Source organism: Crinia signifera, chromosome 1 (assembly GCF_055691185.1).
Source record: "Crinia signifera chromosome 1, ASM5569118v1, whole genome shotgun sequence".
NCBI lineage: Eukaryota > Metazoa > Chordata > Amphibia > Anura > Myobatrachidae > Crinia > Crinia signifera.
Genome location: NC_139217.1, coordinates 229231511 through 229256194, shown reverse-complemented (window position 1 = coordinate 229256194; position 24684 = coordinate 229231511). Strand labels below are relative to the sequence as shown.

Below are 24684 nucleotides of genomic sequence, written 5' to 3'. Positions count from 1 at the left end.
ACCCCCCCCCCCCCCCTTTATTGGTTGTACATTCAAGTCAATTTGGTCTATGAAGCCAATGACCTGCATGAGGGTCAGGGGTGGGTGACATCACTGAAAGATATAGTTCAGTGTGTATGCACTATCTAGTTTGACCAGCGGCACCACCAATATACTGTAGTTAGCTACATCCGTGGTGTCCCTAGTCGACTAGTGTGTATGGGGCTTATCTCTACACTAATTAACTCCTGAGCTGACAGCAGATGCCTGACTAATCTTTCTATCATATACAAATGTAGCGCATCTCAGCCAGCTCAGGGAATCGCCAGTTTCCCCATCGCATCTGATGGGGATGCGCGAGCATCTCACACGCAGGCGAGTCCCCTTCACGCGGCGGCGGGGAGCGGAATCCCAGCCCTTGCCCGTCTCCACTTCAGGGAGACAGGCAGGGTTAGAAGGGGTGCGGGCAGCTACAGGGGAGGGGCGGAGAGCCTGGGAAGGGCTCCATCAGAACAGGGCACGCGCGCATCTCCTGCACGTCTGACCCCTTCTGGCGGATGGCGAGCAGCGGCAATTGGCGATAGAATCCCCAGGAGCAGCTTCATCTGTATACTGGAACTAAGAAACAATCTTCTGAGGAAACCGGCACTTGCTAGACCAGAGAAACGTGTCAAGAGTCTCTAGTTCAAAAACAGGGACACTGTGGGACACTTTCTAATACTACAAACAGCTATCCTTTAGCAGCTCCTGAGCCCGACAGAGACCAGGCAATTGTGAGTGTACCTCTCCGGACCGCCTCCTTAGCCTTTGGAGGAGACGTGGAGACTGTGAGCACATAACATCAGGTGCTGGAGGAGACTGTGAGTGGACCGGTATTGGGTGCCGTAACCACACGCTGCAGGTATCCCAGCCTTGTGGCTCACTTGCCTGAAGCCGTAGCCCCATACACACTGGCCGAGGTACAGCTACCTACAGGGGACTGTGAGTAGACCGGCAAGGCAGCATCGGGTGCCGTGAAAACACCCTGAGGTGTCTCTAGCCTTGCGACCTACTGTCTGGAGCTGGAGCTCTGTGGACATCAGCTGAGATACAGCTACCTGTACATTGCAGGCAACAGCCGCCAGCTCTCTGCCCGGCCCCCCTTCTTCCCCCTTTTCCCCCTCCAGTCACTCACAACCAGTGGTCTCCTGAAAAACAGCTCTCCTGCCACTGCCGTAGACAGGCGGGGTACCAATTACCTCTGGTGTGCAACTCTAAACAAGGGTACTTATGTAGTATCTGGGCTGCCGATTTAGAAATCGGATCGGATCGCATCGCATCGTATCGCATCGCATGCGACCAAATCGTATGCGATGCGATGGTCAAGATTTTTCCATAGGATTCAATGTTAAAATGGTCTGAGTCCATTTTAACATAGAATTTAATGGGAAAAAGGGGTCCTTTTCCTTTCCCCACTATCCAAGTGGGCATGGAGTTGGACATAAACCTGTGGCGAGCGTAGCGAGCCACCGAGCCCGAAGCGTGGCGAGCGTAGCGAGCCCCGCGAGGGGACACAGAATACTTTTTAAGAAATATGCGTCCCCTCGCGGGGCTCGCTTCGCTCGCCACGCTTCGGGCTCGGTGGCTCGCTGCGCTCGCCACGCTATATAAAATCAACTCTATGCCCACTTGGATAGTGGGGAAATGAACAGGACCTTCGTAACATTGAATCCTATGCAAAATCGCATCGAATCGCATCGCATCGCATCGCATCTGATTGTATGCCTTAAGGTAAGGCATACAATCACAAAATCGGCAGCCCAGATACCACATAAGTACCTAAACAAGTGGGACAATTTGCTACTGATGGGCACTTCATCCTGTTTATCCCGTTGGAAACTATAAATTGTCAACTGCCTGTGTTCAACCCTGTGTATGCACAATACAATTTGGAGTTAACCCTTCTTCCACCTGGAGTGCTTGTGTTGTTATCCACTGAAAGTGTAACTAGATACAAAGATTTGCAACAAACAGAGGCTCACAAACTTTGACCGCCACTGGTGAGAATTGAGAACTGTCTATAGTTGTGACTTTAATTTAAAAGAAATACATGCGAAACAAGTGTTTATTAGAATTATTGTGCATGTGTCAATGTTAAATCATTTATTTTATAATATCTAACACTTTTTTATGTGCTATTAATAAATATTATACCTGATTTTCAATTTGTGGCAAATTGTGGCAATTGCGCTCTCTTCTCATTTATGATAATGTGTGGTATTTGTTTTGAGTGATGCAGAATCACTCTTGAGAGCAGCACTTGTCACAAACTTTGGTACTTGTGTACTAGCACGGCGCCCATCGCATCGCAGACCATATCGCATGCGATGCGATATCGGCCGATGTTCTACAATGTCATACACTTTTAAAATTGTATGGCATTGTATATAGCATACAATGCGATGGGATGCGATTATAAATTGTATAAGCACCCTAATGGGTGCTTACAATGCTTAAATGCCCCCCCCACGCCACCCCCCAAGTATAAACATGAACCCGAAGCGTGGCGAGCGCAGCGAGCCCGCGAGGGGCGGCGGTACACGTCCTACGACCTTTTCATACCCCCACTATCCACGCAGCGAGCCACCGAGCCCGAAGCGTGGCGAGCGCAGCGAGCCCCGCGAGGGGACGCGGATACCTTCACAGGTATCCGCGTCCCCTCTCGGGCTTCACAGGTATCCGCGTCCCCTCACCACGCTTCGGGCTCGCCACACTTTATAAAATCAACTCCACGCCAACGTGGATAGTGGGGATATGAAAAGTTCGCAGGACGCGGGCTCGCTGCGCTCGCCACGCTTCGGGTTCACGTTTATACTTGGGGGGTGGCGTGGGGTTGCATTTAAGCATTGTAAGCGCCCATTAGGGAGTTTAAAAGCACCCATTAGGGTGCTTATACAATTTAATGTCGTATATGGGTCAAAATCGCATCACATGCCATCGGGTGTATGGCATGCGATGCGATAAAAAAAATCGGCCGACTAATTATCGTGGGCGCAGTGCTAGTACACAAGTACCCAAACTTTTATTACCTAATTACCCGCCTTTTTTAAAAATTGTTTATGCGCCTGATATCACTGTTTTTGCTGTCATGTTGTGTATCTAAATATATCACACATCTGCGACAAAAGACTCAGGGTGTTTCTCTCAATCATTCACTGATGTAGGGTAAAAGTACTGTACATTTCTATCCCAGAAACATACTTATGATTTACTGGCTTTTTTACTATGCTCTGCTTTTTGTCTGAAGAGTTCTTTGATGGAAACAATGTACATGTATAACCAGAGCCTGATTTGTGAAGCACGGGTCTAGGGGCGGCACAAACTGTGGGCGGCAGGCAGCCAGGAGCCTCGCCCGGCACATGTCACTAGCTCCGGGTCTCTACGGGCAGCAGCATCGGATAGCCGAGCAGGAAGCAGGAGCACTGATATCACCCCTTTGCACAGCTGCCCATAGAGACCTGGAGCTAGTGACCTGTGCCAGGTCGAGGCTGTACTGTGTGCTGCAGCCATCGATAGTGCTCCCTCTAAGGGTGCTGCCTGTGCCGGGCCGCATGCATTCTCCCTTTAGAGGCTGAGGTGTCAGTGGCTGAGGTGTCAGTGTGGCCGGCCGCCAGCTGCAGAAGGATGACAGGGGGACCCTGCAGGGGCTGCAGGCAGAGATGTTCCATCGGCATGGAGAGGCAGCTGGAGGACGCGCTGGCGGGGCCGCTTTCCAGCTCTGTCACCAACCTGCAGTGCGAGGAGCGGCAGCTGCAGGAGAAGGCAGAGAGGCTGAGCCGGGCGGCGGGACTGAGTGCCGACCAGGGGCTGGCCAGGTACACGGAGGAGGGGGGCGTCCAACAGTGTGGTGCCTGGGGGCGGCAAGACCCCTAAATCCGGAACTGTGTATAACGATGACTAGTCATATGTGCAAATGTACATTATTAAGATGTTATTAAACAGTTTTCCTGAAAAGAGTAAGATATTGGGCAGCACGAACGGTGTAATGATTAGCATTACTGCCTCACAACACTGAGGTCATGGGTTCAATTCCTAACATGGCTGTAACTGTGCGGAGTTTGTATATTCTCCTTGTGCTTGCATGTGTTTATTACAGGTACTCTGGTTTCCTCCAACAATCCAAAAATATACTGTAGGTTAATTAGCTCCTAAGAAAATTAACCGTAGAATAAATGTATGTGTATGTACATGTGATAGGTAAGCTCCACTGAGGCAGGGAGTGATGTGAATCTTCAAATATTCTCTGTAAAGTGCTGCAGAATATGTGTGCGCTATAAAAAATAATGGTAAACAATAATGCTAACAAATAATACTGTATCAACATACTTTTTCCTAATTTCCATCGTAGGTACACTTGAACTGTGAGAGGCAATATGTGGGGGGAAAAAACAGGAAATCACATTGTATGATTTCTTTGTATACTAGGTGATTCATCGCGCCCTTCGGGCACTCTTTACACCGTCATAAGGGGCTATGCCCCATTCAAAGTAGAAATATATTTGAGTGTGATGTATGTTTGTTATTTGGTGAAGGATGTGCTTAAAGGCTATGTGAGCGAGAGCTGAAATGTTGTAAAATTAAAGTGCATATAATTGTGTAGGGGGTGTAGGCTGTTATAGCGTTATGAATAATGTTTTGGCACTGAAATGGTGTGAGTGATGAGGCGTTGGGTGTGTAGTGGTATGGGGTGGTGTGTGGGTGTTTATGTAGTGTGGGTGTTGCGTTCGTTAGGCAGATGTGTGAGTGCACACACACCTAAAGTAGTTTGTAGGTTGCAGGCTTATTTGAGATAACATTAAGGGAGGTGTGAGTGATGAGGCTTTGGGGGTGTATTGTTATGGAGTGGTGGGTGGGTGTATATTTAGTGTGGGGGGGTTTGCGGTAGTTAGCCAGATATGTGAGAGTGCACACACACCTAGAATGGGTTGTAGGGTGCAGGGGTAAGGCAGATAATCTTAAGAGATGTGAGGTGAGTAAAGCAGCGTTGGTTGTGTAGTGGTATGGGTGTATATGCAGTGTGTGTGTTGATGTGTGAGTGCACAGACACAGAGAGGGTTGTAGGGTGCAGGCTTAAGGGAGATAACAATAAGGGAGGTGTGAGTGATGATGCGTGGACAGAGGTGTAGTGCTATGGGCTGCTGGGTGGTTGTATATTAAGTGCGGGTGTTGGGGTAGTTAGGCAGAGGTGTGAGAGGGCACATAGATAGATTAAGTTGTAGGGTGCAGGAATAAGGAAGATAAGCTAAAGGGAGGTGAGGTGTGAGTGATGATGTGTTGGTGGTGTAGTGGTATGGGGTGCTGGATGGGTGTCAATTTAGTGTGTGGTTGTGAGGGAGACCCAGCCCTCAGGGGGGGGGGAGTGGTTGGACCCGCTGCTTCGGGGAAGGTGGGGGGTGTGCGGGCGGACCTGCTGCTCCGGGGGGTGGTGGTGTGTGTTCTCCAGGGGGGGGGGGGGGTGTATATAACGCTGGTCTTTTCCCTAGGGGGGGAGAGTTTGTGTATTATGCTGGGTGGGGGGCGGTATTCTAAGGCAGAATCTGGCTAGAATTTGTGTGTATAACGCTGTCAATCACTCTTATAACTCCGCCCAGCGTTATACACACAGGGGATGAGTGACAGATCTGTCTAAGAGATTCTTGCAGAAAATAAATATTTGGACAATCAAAAAGTTAAACTCAATACTGTAATATAACCTCGGTTGGCAATTTCAGAGGTCAAATGTTTCTCTGTAGATCTTGACCAGGTGTACACACACTGTAGCAGATATTTTGGCCTCTTCCATGCAGATCTTCTCTAGATCTGACATGTTTTGGAGCTGTCGCTAGGCAACGCAGACTTTCAACTCCCTCCACAGATTTCCGATTGGGCTGAGGTCTGGAGACTGGCTAGGCTACTGAAGGACCTTGTAATGCTACTTACGGAGCTACTCCTTAGTTGTCCGGGCGGTGTGTTTGGGATCACTGTCATGCTGGAAGACCCAGCCATGTTACATCTTCAATGCTCTTACTGAGAGAAGGAGGTTTTTGGCCAAAATCTCATGATATAATTCATCCTCTCCTTAATACAGATCAGTTGTCATGTCTTCTTTGTATAAAAGCAGCCACAAAGCATGAGGTTTCCACCCACATGCTTCATGGTGGGTATGGTGTTTTTGAGAGGCCAATCATCATTCATTTCCCTGCAAACACGGAGTGGAGTTTATAACAAAAAGTTATATTTTGCTGTCATCTGACAACATAACATTCTCCCAATCCTCCTCTGGATCATCCAGATGGTCACTGGCAAACTTTAGATGGGCCTGGACATGTGCTGGCTTTAGCAGGGGGACCTTTTGGGCACTGCAGGATTGAATCAATGATGAGGTAGTGTTACTAATGATAACATTTGTGACTGTTGTCCCAGATCTCTTGAGTTCATTGACCAGGTCCCCCCATCTAGTTCTCGGCTGATACCTCACCATTCTCAAGATCATGGGTCTTCAAACTGTGGCCCTCCAGCTGTTGTGAAACTACAAATCCCAGCATGCCTTTCCACAGTTTTAACACTCCCTTATAGCAAAACTGTGGCAAGGCATGCTGGTATGCTGGTCAATGAACTCAAGAGATATATATATATTAACAATACGTGACCACATAGGTACATTTGCAAGCGCTACAGCACTACATCTTTTCCAGTGTTACACTGTGATAACTATATTCCCCAGAATCCACAGTGGGCTTCCAGCGCTACCAAATAATGTCATCCTGATGCGCCCACCCCCACGGCAGAACAGTGTCTCAGCTGCTGGCACCTATTGTTCTCCTGACACACTGCACTATTTATGAAATCACTTTTTGCGCTTTTATTTTGATTGTCATCCTGATGAAAAGATCTGCAGGACCTTGAAACGTTGACGGAATAAATCAGTGCTTTCCACTGAGTGCTGCTTGGTAGAGGAAATGCTGCTTGCTTATTTGATTCATAAGCAAGGCACCTTGGCTATTTTACCTGTAGAAAAGAGTGCCAGACACACATGTTGTATGTATTGGACGTTGCTTTAGTCTTAAAGGGGGAAATTTACTAATATGAATTCGTAAAAAATAGGTGTATTCGTAGGCAGAAATACAGTACACCTATTTTTTACACATTTTGTATTTTCGGGATTTACTATCCCAAAAATACAGCAATTCGTATTCTTAAAGATGGGACATTCGTATTTGTATTTACAAATACAAATGTCTACACCATCGATAGGATATGACAGGAATCACTATTCAAAAGTATGGTGTTTCTAGATTTACTAAGCAGCCGTATTTATAATACGGCTGCTAATTGGTGTAAAACAGGCTAATTGGTGTAAAACAGGCATGAAAATACGACAGGAAAATACACCTTGATTGTCCTGTCGTATTTGGCTTTAGCCTGCACGGATCAGTCAGATGGCTCCAGGTCAGGCGCTGGTTCCCAAAATACGGGGGACTAAATGACTAGGGGTCCCCCGTATTTTAAGAACCAGCCCCAGGCACAACCAGCCAGCAGGGTAATGCCACAGCCGGGGGGAGACTTTTTATACAAGTCCCCCCGGCCAAAGCATTAACCCTCTGACCAGTCAGCCTGGCCAGGGGCCCTGGGGGAGTGGGGACCCCCCCAATAAAGGGGTCCCCCCCTCCAGGACTTACCTGACCAGGCTGAAGCCGACTTTCTTGGCTCCTGATTGGCCGCTAGGCAGCCAATAGAAGGCCGCCTAGAGGCCAATCAGGAGCCAAGAAAGTCGGCTCCTGATTGGCCAGAATTTATTCTGAGTAGAGGCACAGAGGAGGAAGGATCTCTGCGCCTCTAACGGTCCGCAGCGGGGAGCTTGCCGGAGTCGCCGGCAGCTTGAAGAAGATGCAAGAAAACCTGGACTACATCGGATCAAGCCTGAAGAACTTCCATGGAGGACCTGGGTGAGTTGGATTTCCTTCCACAGGTCCACCATGGATTTCTTCGGACCCCGGACCGGATGCCGACATGGAAATCGACATGCTGAAGAATGGCGACATGGATCCGGAACCAGGACAAGGCACCGGATCAAGACTCTGGGACCTACCTACGGGATCAAGATAGGTAAGTATCAGTATGTGTGTGTAATGTATGTATTAAACTTTTATTTTTCATGTGTCAGTGTGTATTTATTGAACTATTTTTTTACTGTGGAACTACAAGACCCAGCGGGCCCTTTAATGCCCCGCAGGCTGGGACTTGTGGTTCTCCAAGTCCCAGCTTGCGGGGGAGGCTTGCTGGGACTCATAGTTCCACAGTTTAAAACAATAGTTTATTCATCTATTTTTTTACACCAGTATCAGCCCGGTGGCCACCGCACAGGGCCTCCGGGGACAGCACCAGGCTTCAGCCTGGTCAGGTAAGTCCTGGAGGGGGGGGACCCCTTTATTGGGGGGGTCCCCACTCCCCCAGGGCCCCTGGCCAGGCTGACTGGTCAGAGGGTTAATGCTTTGGCTGGGGGGACTTGTATAAAAAGTCTCCCCCCGGCTGTGGCATTACCCTGCTGGCTGGTTTGGCCTGGGGCTGGTACTTAAAATACGGGGGACCCCTAGTCATTTTGTCCCCCGTATTTTGGGAACCAGCCCCGGACCTGGAGCTGGTTGTTAAAAATCAGGGAACCCCTATTTGTCGGGTTCCCTGATTTTTAATTACCGGCCCGGCTCTTTCAGCCTGGTGCTGGTTACAGCTGTGGGGGGACCCCACGCTGTTTTTTAAAATAATTTATTTTATTTTTTTACACCTTGCAGCCTGCACGGATCTGACTGATCCGTGCAGACTGCCTCTACTAATTCGTATTAGCGGCCGTATATATGGCCAGCTAATACGAATTACTATGACTGCTTTGTAAATCCCCCTCCGGAACACGACTGAAACAGTCGTATGCAGTCGTAGGGGAAATACTAATACGAAACACTAGGTTTTTCATATTAGTAAATTTCCCCCAAAGAGTCAAGGCACCTGACACAATCTATAAGCATTCATCTGGATAACAGCAAGGTCACCAGCGCTTGGGACATTTTTGCACTTTCAATGCCATTGCACCTTATTGAACTAAAAATCACGCAGTACCACTGAGTTCAAGGATTTGGTTCTTTGCTCAGTACCATAGAACTGGAACATGTGGATTATAATGATCTCCCATTCATAGATCTTGATTTTCCCAAGGGCGATACCCTAAGTTTCTCAGAGGCTGAAATTGCGGCATTTTTTTTGCAAACAGAAAAATCTCTGCACCCCAATATGGACATTCCACAGATGATGCATATAATGCACTGTACAAATGGAATAAAGAAGAAATAGATTATTTGCTACATGGAAGTACCCTGTCGGACTATTACTGAGCCAGAATTATCCCGAGAGCGTTCCGCATAAAAAACTGTCCCACCATTGGATGTAATAGGGCAGACTTTTGAAAAAGATGGATTGCAATCTTTAACTAATGTAGCTTTGATTTAATGAATAGAGTAATCGGGGAGCAACAGAATGCAAAAACTAAAATAGAGGAGCTCAAAGAAATACATGCAACCATGTTGGAAGATGAGACCCTACAAGCTACTTGCACAAAACTGCAAACTTAATGTGACCAATATAAAAAAAGATCTTTTAAAATATAAAAAAACAAATGGTCGGCAGGTGTCCCCTGATTATGGGGACAAAAAAAGTTTATATATGGCTAACCGATACAGAACCGAAAAGGAACTTCGCACCCAAAAGGATGATCTGGCGACAAAGGAAAACGTGGGCACCTAGAGAGGTAGCCACCTCATTTTCATATCACTGATTCAGATGATAGAAAGACTTCACATGCAAAACCAAAAATCATCGATTCAAAAGGAATTTAAAAGTAAAATTATTTTTTCAGCACCAAACAAGCACAAATACACTTTATTCCAACAGGATTCCTATGCACTTAAAAGCACTTTCAACCCTTCTTCATCCAATCCGTCAATTAAAACCTTTGCACGCTTGTTGGATAAATCAGTTGAGCGATACCAACATGCACAACCTAAAGTGTTCCGCAATATGTCTCCATCTGAACAACATGCTTTAAATTCCTTCGTGAATAACCCACCATCATAATTCGATCAGCGGATAAAGGTAGGTGTAATCGTAGTCCAAGATCTAACTCGCTACAAATAAGAAACAGATAAACAATTGAGTGATACTATCATATATGAAAAACTAGCAGGTAATCCAACAGAAGCCTGCAAAAAGGAATTTGATTTGATACTATCTGAGGTACTATCTAACAACCTACTTAATGAAAAAGAAATCAAATCATTAGCAAGCGTTTCCAATAACGCCAGTGTTATAAACGATTCCAAAAATCACAAAAGATCTGAACAAATCCTCCAGGAGACCCATTATCTCTGCCAGAGGGTCCCCGTATCAACCTATTTCACTTTTTTTTTTTAAATCCAACCATATGTAGTAGGTCAGAATTTTTATTAAAAAGATACCACTTCCCTTTTAAAAGAACTACAAACACTGGGTCCCCTTCCAAAAAACACCATATTGTGTAACGTTGGACAGAAAAAGCCTATACACTGTAATTCCTCACAAAGAAGGTTTACAAGTGTTGAAAGATTTTTTTTTGATCAGGTCTCCTTTAATACCTGACAAAGAGCTGTTTTTATCACTCTTGAGTTTAACTTTAACCAGACATTATTTTCTGTTTAACGGTTAGTATTTTAACAATGCTGGGGGTGTGCGATGGGATCAAAAGTCACCCCAGTGTTCGCGAACATCTTTATGTTCACACAGGAACAAAAATTTGCTTCAATCAGCTGACCATCAAGAGTAATATCAAACTTTACCTTAGATACATAGATATACTTTAGATATATAGATGACTTTCATCCCCCAGCACTGAAGAAAAGTCTAGCAAGAACACAACCTATGAGAGTGGCACATATCACCAGTGACCAAAATTAATCGGATGCAGTATTGAACAAAGTAGTGGAGAAATGTGAAATTCTGTATGAACAGAAAATGGAAATAATGAAAATTCTGCATACAAAACGGTTATGCTCAAGTAAACGCCAACAAAGGAACACACGGTTTCCTTTGGTGTCAAAATATACTCTGGCCACATCGGTCCTACCCGCTGCAACTAAAGCACTGTGGCTTTTAATCCAAAGTGATCCTGAGTTACTGTACCTGTTTTTAAATGTATGGATCCCACGGTCCGTTACAAAAGAGGGTGTAATTTGAAAGATATTCTTGTGAAAAATTACATTACATCTTTGTGCTTAAAAAACAGCAACACTCAATTTAAAAACCAGGGTGCTATAAGTGCATTTCATGCACTACTTGTAACTTTTTGTGTACGGGTTCAACATTTCAACATCCACACAAAAACACCCAGTTTACTTTAAATTTCATGTACCATGAAATTCATTGTATAAATGATTAGATGTCCGTTTAACCTGTGCTATGTACGTCAAAGTACTGTACAAGAATGTTCAAAGAGAGGATGGCCTTACATAGGTCATCTGTCAAGGCAGCTCTCACAGGGAAAATGACAGATAAACGTGTTGCTATTTTAAAGAAGCGAAACATACATTGAGGGATTTACAATATACATTATGATCATTGATCATATCCCTATTTTGGCGGTAGAGACAGATCAAAACTGTTATTACAATGTGAGACAAGGTGGATTTTCACTTTGAACACTGTCCAACCTATAGGTCTGAATGAAAAACTATCTTTAAATAGTTTTTTGTAATCCTCCAATATTAGCGATTTGTGTCTTTCTTTCACAAAGACCCGGAGTGACATCCATTTGTACTTGCTATATGTGTGGAGTTGGTTCCGCTAAAGATGGGTACCGTAAACCTGTGACTGTGAGGATGGGCAGTGCCGGACATTGTATGTGATTATATATACATACATACACACACACACACACATACATACATACATACATACATACACACACACATACACACATACACACACACACACACACATACCTCTCTCCACTCTGCTGCCGGCGCCGCTGCCTGTCATACACTGACAGGTGCAGTAGCAGCACCTTACATTCCTGCACAAGTGACAGAGTCGCAAAGCAGGGAGAGCGCCTATACAGCCCGGCGCCTCCCTGCTGAGCTGGTAGCATCGGCACTGGCCATAGTAGATTGTGTGCAGGGAACAGGTCTAAGGGTAGGGTATGTGCAGGGGTAGTGCAGTGTGGGAGTGGTGCAGGGGTAGAGTAGTGTGTGTGTGTGTGTATGGGCAGCAGGAGTAGTGAAGATAGTGTAGTCTGTTGTTTGACAGAAAGCCAGTGTTTCTGGGCAGAATCATGGCAATTTCTGGGTATTTTTGGGGTGGGTCTCTGATGTCAGTGCAGACCACTTCCAGCCTGTCTTATGCTGGCCATACATTAGACCAACTTTCCTCCAACCATCCAACTGACCAACTGTCCAACTTTTCTGTCCAACTAAAACACCACCCCACATACCTAGCCAACTGTTTTTATCAGACCGGCCACCCTGGGAACTTTTTCATCAAACCAGTCAACTTCTCTCCAACTTGTGATGTTACAGAAGTAGGTGGACAGTGCCTGCCTACTTCTGAATGTTTCTAATGCTTTTTTCTATGTATTTCAATAAAAAAGGTTTTCAGTTACCTTGCAGTACAGGACTGGAGTAACTAATGCATGTGTATCAAATCAGCTGAAATAGTTCAACTTTGTTCAAGGTAACAAATAGATACTTTTTATAGATGGTTACATCTACCATAAGCAGATACATAAAGTTTTACATAGTTGCTGATGTCTTTGTCACTATCATTTAAACAAGCTAAGACAAAAAGCATGCCTTTCAAAAACACTATTTGGAGGTATCCTATTAGCAGTGGTAATGTATCGCTGCTAATAGGTTCTCCAGGAACTATCCAATTAGCCTACACAAGTGCACCTGCCCGAAACGCCGTTGCTTAAAGCACAGTCACTTTACTTTGTTATGGAAGTCTCGAAGTGACACTCATTTCTCCCATCTGGTTGTATGCACTAAGGAATTGTTCCCTTAGGAGGCACCCGGGTGTACCTTTCATCATAGGCCTTGTTGACTCCTCTTCAAATGTAACGTTTATGGTTGTGGCCAAAAGGTAAAATTTCGTTCTCATCACTCCAAATGACTTTGTTCCAGAAGTTTTGAGGCTTCTCTCTGTGCTATTTGGAGTATTAACAAAAATGGAAAAAAGAGAAGACAATCCTTTCTCTTTTTTCCATTTTTGTTCATAAACCTATTGTCTTTGGCTGCACCCCCACAGAGATTACACATAAATTGTAGAATATTGTCTCGTTTGGGGCTTCATAAGGTGCTATAGCACCAACCAGTGCAGACTTCCCAATTCCCCTTTTCCCTTTTTTGACTATTACTGTTTGGAGTATTGTAAGCAGGATGCTTTGTGGCAGGACTCTCTGAAAAAAAGTGGTGTAGTTGTTTCAAGATGTACAATAAGGAGGCATTTCAAGAAAAATGGGCTGCATGGTCGAGTCGCCAGAAGAAAGCCATTACTACGCAAATGCCACAAAGCATCCCGCTTACAATACTCCAAACAGCACAGAGACAAGCCTCAAAACTTCTGGAACAAAGTCATTTGGAGTGATGAGAACAAAATTGAACCTTTTGGCCACAACCATAAACGTTACATTTGGAGAGGAGTCAACAAGGCCTATGATGAAAGGTAAACAATTCCTACTGTGAACCACAGAGGTAGATCGCTGATGTTCCGGGGATGTATGAGCTACAAAGGCACTGGAAACTTGGTCAAAATTGATAGCAAGATGAATGCATCATGTTATCAGAAAATATACGAGGAAAATTTGCAATCATCAGCCCGGAAGCTGCTTATGGGACGTACTGTGGATGTTCCATCATGACAATGATCCAAAACACAAGGACAAGTCATCCTGTCATTGGCTACAGCAGAATAAAGTGAAGGTTCTGGAGTGGCCATCTCAGTCTCCTGACCTCAATATCATTGAGCAACTCTAGGGAGATCTCAAACGTGCAGTTCATGCAAGACAGCCCAAGAATTTACAGGAAATGGAGGCTTTTTGCCAAGAAGAGGGCAGCTTTACCATCTGAGAAAATAAAGAGTCTCATCCACAAGTACCACAAAATACTTCAAACTGTCATTGATGTTAAAGGGGGCAATACACGGTATTAAGAACTGGGCTATGTAAACTTTTGATCAGGGTCATTTGTGTAGTTTCTGATGTCATTATGGTTTAAAAAGAGTATACACAGTTGTTTGACAATAAATGGCTTCACCACTAAAAAGTTTGTGAGCTATATTCTCTGATAAATGGATATCTATCTATCTATCTATCTAATCTATCTATATATAAATGGTAGAACAGACCGGCACTCCAGCACTGTATTTGTATAGTTGACCGGGGTGCTGCGTGTGAACAAATGTAGAAGGGGGTAAGCAGCAGCACTCCCTCGGATTTCGGAAATCAAGACTCAGGACTCTGAGCTAGGTCAACGTTTCGGATTTTGCTCCGTTATCAGAAAAAAACAAAAGAATAATGACATGAACAAGCATAAATACTGTGTAAGAAGACATCCAAAATGGCAGTGAGGCATTCAGAGACTCTGGCCAAAACCACTGGTGACAACTCTGAGGTTAATAGATAGATTTTAGTATCATCCGCATAGAAGTGATACTGAAATCCGAAAGAGGTGATGAGTTTGCTAAGAGATGAAGTATAGATTGAGAAAAGCAGAGGACCTAAGACTGAGCCTTGCGGAACTCCGACTGACAGAGCTGGTGAAGAGGAAGTAGAGTCAGAGAAGGGAACACTGAAAGAGCGATCAGATAAGTAAGATGTGAACCAGGAAAGGGCTGTATCGTTAAGACCTAGGTAGTGCAGTGTTTGTATGAGAAGAGTATGTTGACAAATAGATAGATAATGACCAGCGCACTAGCTCTATAAATGTGTCCCCAAATAAGTGGGATGGTGTGTTATGTCTGCGGTAAGAAAAATGCAGATGAGGCCGGGCTCTTCTTTGCTGGCGAATCACCAGAACGTCACCGCTGGCGATCAGCCAGCAGCCCGGCTCGCCATCTGACTGAGACGTGCGCGCGTCTCAATCTCCGTCGGCGGGGCGACGGGAACCCTGTCCGTCTCCGCTTCAGTGAGATGGACAGGGTTGGGGGGGGGGGGGGGGTGCGGGCAGGTGGCGGGGACCCCGGGTGACCGCTGACAAGCCGGCGGTGACCCGGGGGAAGCGCTTGAAGCGGGACATGCGTGCCTCTCGTGCGCACGCGTGCCCTTCTTGCTATACAGATGGCTGGCGGGGGATGGCGGCTGGCGTCGCCATCGCCATCCGTGCAAAGATGAGCCATGCCCCATCTGTATCTGCATTTTTCTTACCACCGACATAACACACCATCCCACTTATTTCTGGACACATTTATAGAGCTAGTGCGCTGGTCATTATCTATCTATTTATCTGCACTCCTTTGAGCCTGGACAACTCGACCAAGCTGCCAGCACCCAGGTTGAGCGCTACAATCTACCAATATTGCCCAATGAGAAGAGTATGCGTCAACAGTGTCAAAACGCAGCAGAAAGATCTAAAAGAATAAGTAGTGAGTAATGGCCTTTAGACTTGGCAGTTACCAGATCATTCACCACTTAGTTGGTGCTGTCACAGTGGAGTGTTGGGAATGAAAGCCTGACTGAAGCGGGTCTAATAGGGCGTGAGAGTTAAGAAAGTGTGTGAGATGAGAGTAGACAAGTCTCTCCAGTAGCTTGGAGAGGCATGGAAGCTGAGAGATAGGAGGATAGTTAGAGAGAGAGTTAGGGTCAGAATTGTGTTTTTTTTTCAGAATGGGAGTAATCACTGCATGTTTGAGCAAAGAAGGAAAAGTACCAGTAGCAAGAGCCAGATTGCAGATTTTAGTTAAGGATGGGATAAGAACAGGAGACCGAGTTTTAATGACTTGTGCAGGTATAGGATCAAGAGGAGAGGTAGTAGAAGGATAAGAAGAGTGTGGACACTTCCTTTTCATTTGTGAGCTCAAATGAAGAGAAAGTGCCAGAGGGATCAGGTGGGGAAGAAAGAGGGTTAGAGGTTGTGGAAGAGCATACCATTTCATCTCGGATGTTATCAATCTTGTCCTCTGTTTAGAGTAGACATGCATGATTTGAAAGGAGAGCGAGAGGGTAATGAAATTGTGATCAGAGAGAGGGAAGGGAGTGTTAGTAAAATCAGAGACTGAGCACAGCCTGGTGAAAACAAGGTCAAGGCAGTGGCCTTCTTCATAAGTAGAGGAGTCGGACAACTGGGAGAGGCCGAGAAAGGAGGTTAGAGAGAGGAGTTTGGAAGCCTGCGGTGGACTGTAAATAGCAATATTGAAGTCACTAAGGATGATGCTGGAGAAGTCAAAGGATAAGAAGTTAGGGAGCCAGGCAGAGAAATCTTTCAGAAATTTAGATTTGGGAAGCCCAGGTGGGCGATAGATAGCAGCAACATGCAGAGAGAAAGGGGAAAAAACCTAATAGAGTATACTTCAAATGATGTGAAAGTGAGTGAAGGAACTGGTGGAAGAACTGAGTAAGAGAAGGAATGTGACAGCAATATACCTACCCCACCTCCTTTGCAGTTACCAGGAGGTGTGGGTTAAGTGGAAACCACCTGCAGGCGAAGCCGTGTCTGATTGTGTGAGCCAGGTTTCTGTAATGGCCAGCAGGTTGAAGTTGTGAGAGATGAAGATGTTGTGGATGGATGATCATTTATTGCAAACAGAGCGTGCATTCAATAGGGCACATTTAAGTTGCTTGGTGTATGGTGGGAGGCATGTGATATTTATAAGGTTAGCTAAATTTCTAGAAGGCTTGGAACCAGTTAAATCTGAGTGGGACAGGTGGTTGGGGCCTGGGTTTGGTGATATATAACCAGCCTATAAGATTAGAAAGGAGAGATAGATATAGGTGGATGTTTGTGGGGTTTTTTTTTATATTGGTGGTGAGATGTGGATGTGAAAGTACATGTAGAGAAGTAAGTAAAGCGATCATGAATGTTTAGAAGAGGCAATAATTCAGTGATCTGACCCAGAATGGCAGTTTTTGTAATTCCCTGCTATGTAAGCTCCTCTGCGAGGCTTAGCATAATTGTGAGCAAAAATACGGGCCCACCAACTTAAGGCCCGCATACACTGGGCCGATTTGTCCAAAGGATCTGCGATCTGGCACTTGATGTGCCATTTTTACATGCAATAAATCGCAGGGGAGCTGCTGTGGGGGGCAGGCAGTGGGGTCCGGTCAGCTTATCGTGGCGTGCAGCTTATCGTGGCAGGCAGCGGGGTCCGTCCAAGCGGCGGCTGGAATGCTGGAGCTTATAGCGTCATTTTGCAGGGCGGCTGGATGCGGCTGCTGAATATTTTTAAATGACTGGCTGGATGTTGATTTGCAACCACCAGAGCTGGCCGCACCCCGAAGCCCGCCCCCCTGCAACACAGGGAAGGAGGTCCCAGGTCGGGTGGTCGGACGGCCAGCAGGTCCAACCACCAGCTCAGGACTCATGTGCAAGGGACATCAAACTGAGCCAATTTGGCCGATTTCACGTCCCGATTCGTTGAAATTGGCTCAGTGTATGGGCACCGATAGAGAGGGTGACCTCCTCAGGTGGGTCGCCAACATTGAAGGCCCCCTTATATCATATGCGTTCCCATTCTCCGCTACAGAGGGGATGTGCCGCATGTCCAAACTCCGACTGCAGTCTAATCCGATGCGCGCGGAACCGTGCATCAGATCGTATCGGGTCAAAAGTGGCCAAATCACACTAAAGTATGGCAAGCTTAAGGTATAAATTTACTAAAGCTTCTCAAAATGAAGAGGCGATAGTTGATTCTGTCTATCATTTCTCTATTGCATACTAGAAAATTATAGACAGAATGAGACTGGTTGCTATTGGCAAAATCCCCTCAGGCCAGAAAACCCTAACTGCCCCAAAGAATTTAACAAAGGAAAAAAAATGATTTGCTTACTGTCAGCCCGCAGTCCAGGAAAGAAGAGGAGATGGCTAATGATGCATATGAAAGACAACATGTTGGGGTTACACATGATCCGTTAATTCCTTGGTACAGTGCAGCCAATATCCTGGGTTCACACTGGCAGCAACATCTGAAAAAAAAAATACATTTCTAAATATAGAAAAAGCATTAACTTAGCATTAAATTATTCTTCACTTGTAACTACCTTATTTGGGAGAAAAATACTTAAAATTGCTTCTTTTTATTTTTTTAGTAACTACCGGTATGTGTATTTTGGAAAAGCCCAAATTGTACAGATCCGATCACATTCCAATTTGAAATAAACAAAAACAAACACACAACAAACATACAAAAAAGAGCAGGCAGCTACTAGAATAATAACTGTATGGGGAGACTACCACAAGTTTACCAACCTTCTCTCTATTTTCTACTTCATCACTCCAAACACTTTTGCCTGAGGTCATGCATCTCTGCACTTGTCTTATGTTCTTACATCCCTTTTTACTTCTCAAATAATCTTTAGGATCTGGCCATCCATAACACAAAATCAATATACTGTTTAAACAAATACATTAGTTGCTTCAAAGTGAGCACTATGGCCCTTATTCAGATCTGATTGCAGTACAAATATGTTCTCAAAATGGGCAAAACCATGTGTACTGCAGGTGGGGCAGATGTAACGCATAGAGATAGTTAAATTTGGGTGGGATGTGTTGAAACTGAAATCTAAATGGTAGTGTAAAATTAATGCAGCCAGTATTTGCCCTGCACAGAAACAAAATAACTCACAAATCTAACTCTCTCTATACAGGTTACATCTGCCCCACCTGCAGTGCACATGGTTTTGCCCATTTTGAGAACAAATTTGTACTGCAATCAGATCTGAATAAGGGCCCAGTTTGTATAGCATATTTTAAATATTTGGATTGCATTATTCCCCTTTTCCACAGACCTCAAAATCCCTGGTTATTGTACTTGAGTGTACAGCAACCCAGGCTCTTGCTCAGTGAAAAAGGGTCCACCTGGTTCCAGTGAGCCAGGGATCCAATCCTGGTAACTAGCAGACGGATGGACCTGCTCAAAGTCTAAGCCAGCCGGGTTTTCCACCGCTCTGACCATTTGTCTCCTTTATCGCACAGTGAAGTCCACACAGTAACAATATAAACAGATAAGCCTGGTCGTTTCACCAGAGACATGTTAACAACATGGGGAGAGCCGCATTTCCTCGGCAAGTAGAGAATTACATCTCCAAGCACTGCACCTGTGTGCAGTGTGAATGGCATTAATTCAGGAATAACCCAGATCTACACCACAGTGGAAGGGGTCCTGATCTAGTTTGGAAAAGTGTTCCAAATCTTGGTTTAGATCTGGGACATAGGTGGAAATGAGTATTATGGACTGTGGGTGGAGAGCCATCCCACATTCACCATTATCTCCAGTATACAGTATGGACAAATTGGTGCTAGGTACCATGTATTTCAATGTACAGGGGTTAATGTGTTTTAACATGTTATATATAGTGCTCTATGCACAGTTGTGGAATTGCACATTTATAATGTATATACCATGAACTTAAAACAAATGTATAAGGTATTTTGTTTCCAAAAGGCTTTGAATTTGGGAACAAGTTGCCCTTGGGACATCCTTGAATAGAAATTGATATGTTAATGACACCAACACCAGCCAGGGGATCTCTGAACATGCCAACAGAGGGAAGGTGTTTGTTGTGTTTCAGGAATTTCTGCTTAATGTGTTAAAACGGTGATTGAGCTCAAATGGTTTTAGTCTAGATATGTGTAATAAAAAAATCAAGGTATATTTACAAAGGTGAAAGACGGCGGGTTTATGCAGGGGTTAAAGTGAGCCGGGACTGCACTCAGTCAGTTCCATTTTGAAGGTAGAATGGTTCCATCTCCGTCCGCTCACTTTGCCCCCCTGTCTGTCCCTGCCTGCATGCTAAAGAAGACAGCCTGGGGAACATGGCTTGGCTGGCAGGCAAGGGAGACATGTCCCCTGGGAGCTCCAGCATGTTCTGCTCTATTAAACTTTCCCCACCCACCATACCAGCCTTAAAATCCCTCACCTGTCCGGGCAAGAATTGTGCAGTTCTCTGCAGTTGGTGAGCAAGCGCTGCAGAGTCGGTAGTCAGGGTTTTCCCTGTCCCTGCGGGTTGCAGCCTTCCCACATAGTTTGAGCCAAGATCCATGTCGGGCAAACTGCTAGAGTGGTGTGCCGGATGCCCACCCCCATTCAGTAGTGGACTGTGCACTGACCCCCGCCAATTACCTGCTGAGCGCTGAGGAGGGGATAGAAGCTGCATCACGGGACTCCCTGTGAGAACTGGGCAGTGGTGGCCATCTTGAAGAAAAACCCTGAAGCGGCACCACTATACAGCCATCTGGATGGCAGATGCTGGGGGCTATTAGCAGTGGAGTGTGTGTTTCCCTGCCTGTCCCCTCTAAAGGAGACAACCGGGCAGAGCGGTGGGAAACCCAGCTTTCTCAGAGCAGGTCTATCCCTCTGCGGATATTTCAAATGACGTGCCAGCATGCAAGTCAATCAGGAGCCACCATTGTCTCATGCTCACCAGCCAATCGGAGCTCACAGCCCAGCAGCCAATCAGGAGCCACCGCTGTCTGAGCTAGCCGGGTTTCCCATCGCTCTGACCAGCTGTCTCCTTTATAGCACAGTCCACACAGTAACTTTTCCCTGGCACTTTGCATGTAACCCCTGGCACGAGCATGTAATCCATGTACAGATGGAGCCAGCCTCATTCAGCAGGAGTCTGTCGGTCGGATCGCCAGCCTACCGCAAGGAGACGCATGTGTATCGCACACACCCCCCCCCCTCCCGGCACCTCACCGCACCCCCCCCTAACCCTGCCCATCTCCCTGAAGTGAAGATGGGCAGGGTTCCCTTCCACCGCCCCCGAAAAACTGGGACGTGCATGCTTGGGAGACGCTCACGCGTCCCAGGCAGGAGCGCCTCTCCTTCAGCGATCGTCAGCGGGGACATTCTGGTGATCCCCGGTGCTGAACAAGAGCCGCTTCATCTGTATCTGTGCATTTTACCCCTGGCAAAGAGCATGAAACCCCTAGCATCGAGCAAGAAAACCCTAGCAATGAACAACTAATTTACTCTTTTCAATGCTTGATAAGTGCACATGTTGCTGATTCAGAAGTGTACACCACTGCATATGTGCGCAATAGAAAAGTAGTAAAACACAATTTTATTACTGTCACTGAATAGGACCTGATCCTGAGTCAGGAGCAAATCAAAAGCTGTAAGCAACTATGCCATGCCTCCCAAATGTCCCAATTGTTGCAGGACAACCCCGTTTGGATGCACAGCATCTCTATTCATAGGTGACAGGGGGCTGGCCATGCCCCCATTGTGATTAAAATGAGGGCAGGGCTTGCAGACATGTCATTCTCCCAAGAGTAGGCCCCCTTTTTATAGACCACGTCCATTTTCAGCAGTGTGGTGGTGTTACTCTGCAGGCTGATCCGCCATGTTCTACGGCGAATGTGTGCTATTTTCATGCTCTAAGGTGAATCTTTTTAGTGAAAAAGTGAATCACCCTATTCAACATGCAATATTCGCCGACGGTGAACAGTGAATGACGGACAATTCGCCGTCTGATAGTCACCGCAATTCGCTGTGGATTTCCAATGTGATTCGCCGTGAGTGTATTCAATGATCAGATGGCGAATTGCTTTATAAGTGATTTTCGCTGTGTGTCACAGTGTAGCAATCACCATCTTTTTATGGTGAACTGGAATGTAAACTTTTAAAATAAAGTTTTTTTTTTTTATTTGGTGTAAAAAAAAAAAAATCAGGAATTTTATTATGTGAAGGGACATGCTATTTTTAATCATGAATATATATTTAATTAAAAAATATATATATTTTTTTTACACATAAGTCAGCAGGGGGCTGAGAGCTGCTCATTACATATTTATTATTTATTTACAGTTTTATATAGCGCATACATATTCCGCATCGCTTTACAGAGAATATTTGAACATTCACATCAGTCCCTGCCCCAGTGGTGCTTACAATCTATATTCCCTACCACATGTCCACGCACACACAGACATTCTAGGGTTAATTTTGTTGGAAGCCAAATAACCTACCAATATATTTTTGGATTGTGGGAGGAAACCGGAGTACCCGGAGTAAACCCACGCAAACACAGGGAGAATATGCAAACTCTGCAGTTAGTGCCATGGTGGGGATCGAACGTGAGGCAGTAATGCTAACCATTACACCATCCTCGCTGCCCATTGAAATGTATAGTAATGCAATTTAATCACTAAATCACATAGTTCCCTTATGTGACATACACACGGGACAATTGTAGCAGTCAATTTCCCATTAGGCATGTGAGGCACATGCATGGGGGTGGCACTTGGATGCCTCTGATGCTACTGTCAGCCCAAAATCTCTTATATATTTAGCCAGATCCGTCAGTCAAAGCAGTGTAGCCAACGGTGGGCGGGGTTCAACGGGTGATTGACAGGCCCATCCACCGTTAGCCACACTGCAAAACCTGGCCACTTCCGTTCTACACAGCACCCCCCTTGCCTTCCTTTCTCCACATCAGCTCACACCCCTCCTCGACCGCCCCTCCCCATGCCCGCCCATACATGTCCTGACTCCGCCCCACGGCTGCTCACCGCCCGCAAACCCCACCCCCAACTCATCCCATGGCACACCACCCCATGCCTGGCCATAGGGCATCCCCAAGGAAACGCACAGCGCAACCCCCCTCCCCACCAGCCTCCTGACTCAGCCAGCAGCTACTTACCGGTGGGCAGGACCAAACCCTGCTCTGTCGGGCCGTTTTCCATTCTTTCCAGGTCTCTACTGGCCTGAAGAGCAGTGGCCACGCCCCCTCCACCCGAGCACACTGACTCACTGTGATGGCGCCGGTGAAAGGCTAAGAGGACAGCAGGACAACGTGCACATCGGGAACCCTGCTGTGGTTCATCTGTAATCTCTCCTCCTGCCAGCTCCTTCCTCCTACAGTGGCTCCCTGGACGGACAGCAACAGTGAGTACTTCTGTACTCATCGTACAGCAGGGGCATGGCATTTCGGGTAGGGGGGGGGGTGCCCGCGAATTTCGGGGGGGGGGGGGTCGCTGGTGGGGGAGGGGTGCCCGTGAATTTCGGGTAGGGGGGGGTCGTGGGCTCTCTGTGTGATCCCTCTTTTTTTCTTTTCTCTGCAACCCCCCCTCTCTCTCTTTCTGCAACGACTCTCTCTCTTTGCGATCCCTCTATCTCTCTCTCTCTCTCTCTGCAATCCCTATCTCTCTCTGCGATCCCTCTCTCTCTCTCTCTCTGCGATCCCTCTCTCTATCTCTCTTTGCGATCCCTCTCTCTATCTCTCTCTGCGATCCCTCTAGCTCTCTCTCTGCGATATCTCTAGCTCTCTCTCTGCGATATCTCTAGCTCTCTCTCTGCGATATCTCTAGCTCTCTCTCTGCGATATCTCTAGCTCTCTCTCTGCGATATCTCTAGCTCTCTCTCTGCGATATCTCTAGCTCTCTCTCTGCGATATCTCTAGCTCTCTCTCTGCGATATCTCTAGCTCTCTCTCTGCGATATCTCTAGCTCTCTCTCTGCGATATCTCTAGCTCTCTCTCTGCGATATCTCTAGCTCTCTCTCTGCGATATCTCTAGCTCTCTCTCTGCGATATCTCTAGCTCTCTCTCTGCGATATCTCTAGCTCTCTCTCTGCGATATCTCTAGCTCTCTCTCTGCGATATCTCTAGCTCTCTCTCTGCGATATCTCTAGCTCTCTCTGCAATATCTCTATCTCTCTCTGCAATATCTCTATCTCTCTCTGCGATCCCTCTCTCTCTCTCTCTCTGCGATCCCTCTCTCTTTGCGATCCCTCTCTATCTCTCTCTGCGATCCCTCTCTCTGCGATATCTCTAGCTCTCTCTCTGCGATATCTCTAGCTCTCTCTCTGCGATATCTCTAGCTCTCTCTCTGCGATATCTCTAGCTCTCTCTCTGCGATATCTCTAGCTCTCTCTCTGCGATATCTCTAGCTCTCTCTCTGCGATATCTCTAGCTCTCTCTGCGATATCTCTAGCTCTCTCTCTCTCTGCGATCCCTCTCCCTCTGCGATCCCTATCTCTCTCTCTGCGATCCCTATCTCTCTCTCTGCGATCCCTATCTCTCTCTCTCTGCGATCCCTATCTCTCTCTCTGCGATCCCTATCTCTCTCTGCGATCCCTCTCTCTCTCTGCGATCCCTCTCTCTCTCTCTCTCTGCGATATCTCTATCTCTCTCTGCGATATCTCTATCTCTCTCTGCGATCCCTCTCTCTCTCTCTGCGATCCCTCCCTCTCTCTCTCTGCCTTCCCTCCCTCTTTCTCTCTGCCTTCCCTCCCTCTCTCTCTCTGCCTTCCCTCCCTCCCTCTCTCTGCCTTCCCTCCCTCCCTCTCTCTGCCTTCCCTCCCTCCCTCTCTCTGCCTTCCCTCCCTCCCTCTCTCTGCCTTCCCTCCCTCTCTCTCTCTGCCTTCCCTCCCTCTCTCTCTGCCTTCCCTCCCCCTCTCTCTCTGCCTTCCCTCCCCCTCTCTCTCTCTCTGCCTTCCCTCCCCCTCTCTCTCTCTGCC

At 46.4% G+C, this 24684-nt stretch overlaps 1 protein-coding gene across 1 annotated transcript in view; it reads right to left on the bottom strand.

Moving 5' to 3' along the window:
• PTPRS (protein tyrosine phosphatase receptor type S) overlaps nucleotides 1–24684 on the bottom strand; it is a 366190-nt gene that overhangs the window by 297557 nt on the left and 43949 nt on the right. Inside the window, exon 2 of the mRNA XM_083179390.1 lies at nucleotides 18052–18187. Coding sequence (XP_083035516.1) covers nucleotides 18052–18127 — 76 coding nt within the window. The 5' untranslated portion in view covers nucleotides 18128–18187. The remainder of the gene's footprint in view (nucleotides 1–18051; nucleotides 18188–24684) is intronic.